The sequence below is a fragment of the Chrysochloris asiatica genome, unplaced genomic scaffold (assembly GCF_000296735.1).
Source record: "Chrysochloris asiatica unplaced genomic scaffold, ChrAsi1.0 scaffold00172, whole genome shotgun sequence".
In the NCBI taxonomy this organism is placed as follows: Eukaryota; Metazoa; Chordata; class Mammalia; order Afrosoricida; family Chrysochloridae; genus Chrysochloris; species Chrysochloris asiatica.
The window spans coordinates 5,695,996-5,703,107 of NW_006408690.1; the positions used below are offsets into that span (position 1 = coordinate 5,695,996).

General features: G+C 35.1%; 1 protein-coding gene across 1 annotated transcript in view; it reads left to right on the top strand.

The window, feature by feature from the left end:
* The window catches only part of WAC (WW domain containing adaptor with coiled-coil), a 121,218-nt gene that overhangs the window by 70,928 nt on the left and 43,178 nt on the right, over positions 1-7,112 (top strand). The window contains 1 exon segment of the mRNA XM_006871680.1: positions 1,378-1,496. Within this exon segment, the coding sequence (XP_006871742.1) occupies positions 1,378-1,496 (119 nt within the window).

A 7,112-nucleotide genomic window follows, 5' to 3' on the forward strand; every position in this document is an offset into this window, starting at 1 on the left:
GAGGTTGGCCCAGGATCGGACATTGTTTCGTTCTGCTGTGCATGGGGTCGCTATGAGTCGGTTCCGACTCGATGGCACCTGACAACATCAACAAGAAGCAATGGGCTCAAATGCAACAATTAAGAGGATTGTGCAGGTCTGGGCAGTCCTGTTGTGCACAGGGTTGCTATGAGTCAGAATGGATTTGACAGCACCCAACAAGAACAACAACATCTAAGATTAAGCCATGGCCCTTGCCTTTTTTTCTAACTGTACGCTTACTTCATTCATGGATGAAGTAAGCTCTTAGTGTTTGTTTATAATATACAAGACAAAATTATAGCCACCTTCCTTAAACTGCTAATGGGAAAGACTCCCAAATCCACATCTGTTTCTTCACTTTAATCTGAATTAGTATATCTGCTGATTATTTCCAGTTGGTTAAACATTATAGTCTTCTGCCTGTTTGAGTTCACCTTCCTTTTTAATTGTTTAGTTTTTCCTGGTTGATTGAAGTAATTAATAATTCTTATTCATTTATACTTCTGACCACTAAACCATTTCAGTTTTTACTTCTGTTTTTGTTCTCTATCTACATTTTTCTGAGAAATTTTTGTAAGAGAGCAGCTTAATTATGTTACTTTGTTATTTAAAAACCTTAAACAAGTAGAAACAAATCAGAATGCAATCAGAATCTTCTTGTGAATTAATTTTTTTGTTTCATTAATTAGTGTTTCTGTAAATTTGGGTTTTTTATACTTTGGCTATTCTTAAAACATTAAAAATTGTCATCTTTAATGGGCTCTGAGTTGTGTAGATTACTCATGAGACTTGCAAGTTATTCTTAAGTAATTTCTAGGTAGAATTAATACTGTTATATAAGGTTCTTGATGTCCTCGTCACCATCCTAAATGCAGGTCACATCTCTGATTCTCAACTTGTTGAAAAATTGTTGCTTTTTTAGCAGAAAAATTAGCAAGACTATTAGGAAAAAGGGGAATTTTAAATAAATTTAAAAAGTGATTGGTTAATTGTGATATTTAATGCTCTTTCCATTGAATTTGTGTGCCTATTTTCTTTGTACATAGTAGCTAATGTTTTTTCTCCAATAAAGCTTCTTTTTTAAAAACAAAAACTATAGGTTTTGCTAATTATAATTACAAAGAACATTGTTCAGATAGCATATCAGCTTTGGGCAGTGTACATGATCTTCAAGCCATATCTTTAGTAAATTTACTATATGTATTGTAAAAATATGAATGTGTTCTTCCTTGATGGCTATGTAAAACAATTGTTTATAGACAGAATAGATGATTTTTATGTAGTATATAGAAACTAGTTTAAATGCAACATAAACTATAACTTTGTTTTTTCTCTTCCCCCCACCCCTTTTTTAAGGGACCAGTTATTCTCCACAAGAAAATTCACACAACCACAGTGCTCTTCATAGTTCAAATTCACATTCTTCTAATCCAAGCAATAATCCAAGCAATAATCCAAGCAAAACTTCAGATGCAGTAAGTGTTACAAACATGTACAATTTAATCTTCTGTAGTCTATTGCAAAAAAAAATCCTATAAGCAAGTCTCGTTAAATAAAGTCTTATTGCTTTGAAATGTTGTAATGAAAGTTTGATCTTTGTTTATTTGGTGTTTTCATTTAATACTAGCGTGTCCCTGTTCCTAACTAATGGATTAAATAACCTTGTTTTAGGGCAACTAAGGATAGTCAGAAGATACTGTTTTGGTTATTCCATCAGCATTCTCTTATAGAGCATAATTGTAATCTTGTTAAGTCTGAGTTATAAAGAACTTGAAACTGAAACTTCTGTAGTTTACTTTTAAACGAAGCTGTACCTTCTCATACTAGAGGCTTTAGAAAGTTCAGGGAAAATATCTGTTATCTTTTCATTGCATTTTTCTGCGAACCTTGTATAAACTTATTAGATCCTAAATGTATCAAGTATCTACTGTGTACTATAATACACTCTACTTGTTTTTAAGTGCTGTTGAGTTGGTTCCAACTCATAGTGACCCTTTAAAGTGTTTCTAAGGAGCAGCTGGTGGGTTTGATCCACTGACCTTGTGGTTTGCAGTCCAGTGCTGATACCAGACCAAACCAAACACCACTGCTGTTAACTTGATTCTAACTCATAGTGACTTTATAAGGTAGGGCAGAGTACAACTGTCCATAGGATTTCCAAGGTTGTAAATCTTTATGCCACGTCTTTCTCATACAGAGGGTTCAAACCACCACTTCCTTTCGTTTGTTGGCCAAGTGCTTTAGCTCAATGACCCCCTTCTTAACTGCACTGTTGTTACATGCCGTCGAATCGGTATCTACTCATAGCTATTCTGTACAGGGTTTTTGAGATGCTGCTGGCGAGTTTGAACCTTGTGGTTAGCAGTCCAGTGCTGATCCTACAGTGCCACACCGGTACTCCCTCACTGCTGTACTAGGTACTGGGGTAAGAGGATAAATATCTCTATCTTTAGAATCCTTGAAATCCTGTGAAAAACTTCAAATTTTTTTGTTTAATGAACTCATTTTGATGCTTTAAAAAGTCACAAGTGCAATAAATAGAAATTTATTAGATAACTCTTAAAACTCTATGAAATGCTTTGTTCCATAAACCTTAAGTCAGTTTAATCTTTTAAACTAAAATATTTTGTTGAAAATCATTTAGATAGCATTTTGTTGTACGATCAGAAGGAAGGGAAGTGTTGAATAAAAGTATGCAAATAACCTGAGCAGAGAGAAAAATCATACTGCTATAGCATGCTTACAAAGAGATATTCTATAATATATCTTGTTTCAAATGCCCCCAATTTAGATTTATAACAGTCTTTCTTCAGTTTCCACTGGATATTGACTCCAGTACGTAAGCTCCATGATTAATAAAATCCCAGAGTGCTCAAATTCTTAGTATTTGCATATATAATCTATATATATCCTCATGTACACTTTATTAAAGTCCTTTCTGGTTTACTTTCAATGCCTAACATAATGTAAATGTATGTAAATAGTACTTTAGCGCCCACTTAGCCTTTGAGAAGGAGTCTGGAGTTTTGGTGACTCATTGAATAAGTGTTGGATGGCTACCTGCAAAGTCAGTGGTTTTCCATTAAGATTGACAGCCTTGGAAACTTTGGATCAGTTCTACTTGGCCCTGTAGGTTCGCTATGAATCAGAATCCACTTGCTGGATTTAAGTTTGGATTTAGTTTCCTTGCCTTTGAGAGGGAGTGCATCTGCCCACCTAATTGACACCCCTACTCCCCCCGCCCCCCCGAATATTTTCCAACTGAGATTAGTTGAATCCACACATAGAGGGTCAACTGTATTGTCTTTGTCAGCCTTGAAAGGTTAATATCTTCGCCTGTCCTTTTCCCTTTTTTGAATGAACTATTCTTAAGTAGTAATTTATAAGTTAGTTGTTGTGTTGTTAAATGCCATTGAGTTGTTTCCAACTCATAGCAACCCTGTATACAGTTTTCAAGGAGTGGCTGGTGGATTTGAACCGCCCACCTTGGGGTTAACAGTCTAGTGCTTATGTATCACAACACTATCAAAATTAATTTAGAAAGAACGATTATGACTCTTTAAAGGAGAAAGTGAAAAAAGATATGCTTTTCTAAAAAAAATAATAAAAGTTCATTGTTCACTTAAGAGGCCAAAAGTTTGAATCTAAGAGAATGGCCAGATGGTGCCATTGTAAATTAGCCATTCTCAAACTTTCTATTCTCAAGACCTCTCTCCAATTTTGAAACTTGAAAGCTTTTGTATATGTGGATTGCGGATCTAAAAGTCGGCAGTTCAAACCCACCAGCTGCTCCAAGTGATAAAAATTAAGACTGTTTCCTTGCAGATTTATGGCCTTGGAAATGATATGTCACTAGGAATTGGAATTGACCACATTAAAATTTAAAACAGAAATTAAAAAAAAATATTTGCTAATATATAACACTTTAATGAAAAATAACTGTTCTAAAATAAATACTACACATTGCATATATCTCCTGGATTTATATATCTGCCTCTGCATTCAGATAGTTTTAATACCAAATGTCCTATAGCTTTTGGGAACCCATTTCTGTGTTCTTTGTGATAGAGCAAGAATGAAAGAATCAAAACTATCTTAATATGAGATGTTTTTAGAGCATATGATGGCAAGCATTTCAAGAGTGATTTAGAAATCTTGAAACCCTAAGTTATTTTAGATTTTATTTTTAATAAAAATTTATCCCTTACAGCTGTATATAGGCTTTTTAAAAAGTAATTTCTCTGTTACTTTTTTTTTCCTCTTCCCCTTCTTAGCCCCTTGAGAATAAAAGTAGTGGAAGTGTGGGGTAGAAGAGAAGCTAAAGTTCTAACATACTTTGTTAAGATATCTGTGCTAGCCTAGTATTTGAGGCTATGTAGAAAGACCAGTGAGATTCAAGTTTCTGAACTGTTGAGAAGGTTGTTTGTGCCTGAATGTAACTTACCTATCATTAAGTACAGTATTTGGTGAAGGAAGTATGTGTTTTATGCAAGCTCCCTATCTCCTCCAGGATGATAAAATAGTTCATAAACTATCATTTTGGAAAACATTGGTCTAGATCATACTTTTATTTATTTCAGTATCTTCTGTGCACTAGCCTTAAATCTCATTTTCAGTTAGATCAAACCAGGAATTCCATATAACCATTTGCAAATCAAATCTTCCAGATTTTATAGAAAAGCTCAGTTTACATAGTAATTAGGGATAAGGGAGAGGAGCTTTTTCTAAATTTGGACTTCTGTGTTTAGTCCTGTAGCTTTGGTTTGTAGCCTTCTTTTAGAAGCTTGTTGTTATGAGTGCCTCCCTCTCGCTTGTATAGGGTTTCTGAGGAGCAGCTGGTGGGTTTGAACTTTCGACCTTATGGTTCGCAGTCCAGTGCTGATCCTGCAGTGCCATACCAGGAGTCCTAGGGATTGAAAATTAATTTATCACTGCTTTTTAGAGGTCTCAAAACACAGGGAAGATCCTAATATACTTGTCATTTTGACACATAAACCTATAAATACAAGACAGAATATAGAATACATTTACCAACTACCAGCAAGAAATTTTTTAGAGCATTTCCAGAATTGATGTTGATTTAGTGGAAATAGTGGGCATCAAGAAACTTGAGTTTTGGTCCGCTGTACAACTAATTTTGATTGTTGTCGTCAGCTTTGGACAGCTATTAAGTTCTCTCAGCTTGTTTCCTAATTGGTAAGCCAGAGATAGGGGAAGTGGGTGTGGGGATCAAGAGCTCCTTTCCTCAATCTTTAAAATACAGTAAATCCCCAGGATACTACTTATAAACAGCACTTGTTAAGTGCCATCAAATCTGCTCCAGTTCATAGTGAATCCTATATATGGCTTTGAGGAGCAGCTGGTGGGTTTGAACCCACCAGTCCTTATCCTACTGCACCACACAATTCTTACTTGCCTTTATGTAAGTTTGCAGTCACTTTGACACAGTTGACCTAATCCCTACTAGTAAGTTTTTCATTCCAATTACCTTCACCTTGTTTTCATGTTCAGCTTTAAATCATTGAAAAGGCTTCTAGCCTTTTCTTCTACTAAAATAAGAACCCTTTGCTCCTGTTCTGACCTAACCTACAAATTTGAAGTCCTGGTGTGTGTGGCATTATGGGATAAAGCACTAAAAGTCATAAGGTCGATTTGTACCACAGGCTTGTTAGTTCAAACCCAACAGCTGTTCCCTTGGGGGAAGGCCCTATACAGGTCACAGTATGATTCTGAACCGACTTGATGGCACTTAACAACAGCAACAGCATGCTCTTGTTCTGACTTAACCTATAAATTTAGTTTAAAGGGACTGCCTGTGATACCACTCTACACTATGATGAGCCCAGAAAGAGGAAAGCCTATCAGTTTGTGACATTATTTCATTTTAATTTCTAATTTCTTTTGAAAAAATATTTAAGAAGTTTATCAACATTCCTAGGGTCAGTGTAGACCCTTTAATTTTTTTATTCTATGAGACCAGTTCTGTGAAAACAGCATTTCAGGTTTTCCTAATTTCATTATAATTTTATAGTGAAAGACCATTTCCTGTTACAGGGAAATGAATGATAATACCAATCCCATATTATATGAACTAAGATTTAGTTAATGCCTGGCTAATCTCATAGATTTTTGAGGCAAAACAAATTCATAACATTTAATTAGCATTGTGCTTAGGATTAGTACAAATACCAAAAACAAGCAAACAAAACAAAACCCCAACATCAGTACCTTTATTCCATATATTACATGTTAGTCATCCTGTTTTACTGTTGACATGTCAATAAAATGCTAAGGCATTTCATTGTTCTTTCCCTGGATTCTTAGACAGTTGTTCTTTTTTCAAAAAACTACAAAAATAATGTTAGGTAAGAATTCTTTTATACATTTTTTGGTGTCTTTTAGTAGTGAATACAGGTAGATTGTACCTTAAAATATTTTAGAACCAGTATTATCTCATGACATAAAATAATTTAAGAGAGTATTCCTCTCCTCCCCTCCCCCCAACTGTGTCTGGATTTGCCAGTTAAAATGAGATAATCAAGAGGTTTCACTGTAGGATAAGCACCCGACTGCTTATCACAAATTTGGCAGTTCAAACCCACCAGCCACACTGTGGAAAACCATATACAGCACCGCTAAGAATCAGAACTGACTCAGTGGCACTTAACAACAGCAGCAAAGTTAGAGCACTATTATTAATTTTATATTTTCCTTACTATGTGTAATGAACTGATGCTTATTTGTTGTTGTTAAGTGCCTTGGAGTCGGTTCAAACTCATAGTGACCCTGCACAGGGTTTCCAAGGCTGTAAATCTTGACTGGAGCAGAAAGCCTGGTCTTTCTCCCACGATACAGCTGGTAGTTTCGATCTGCTGACCTTGTGGTTCGCAGCCTGTTTTGTAACCATTATGCTACCAGATCTCCTTATTAGACTGCTTGATTTTTAACTTTTTCTTAGGGTTTTTTTCCATTGTATCGTTGAAGGATTTTCTGTAGAGTAAGGTGTTAAATCTATCTATCTATCTATATACAGCTACATATATACAGCTACATATATATATATATCTATATCTATCTATCTATCTATCTAT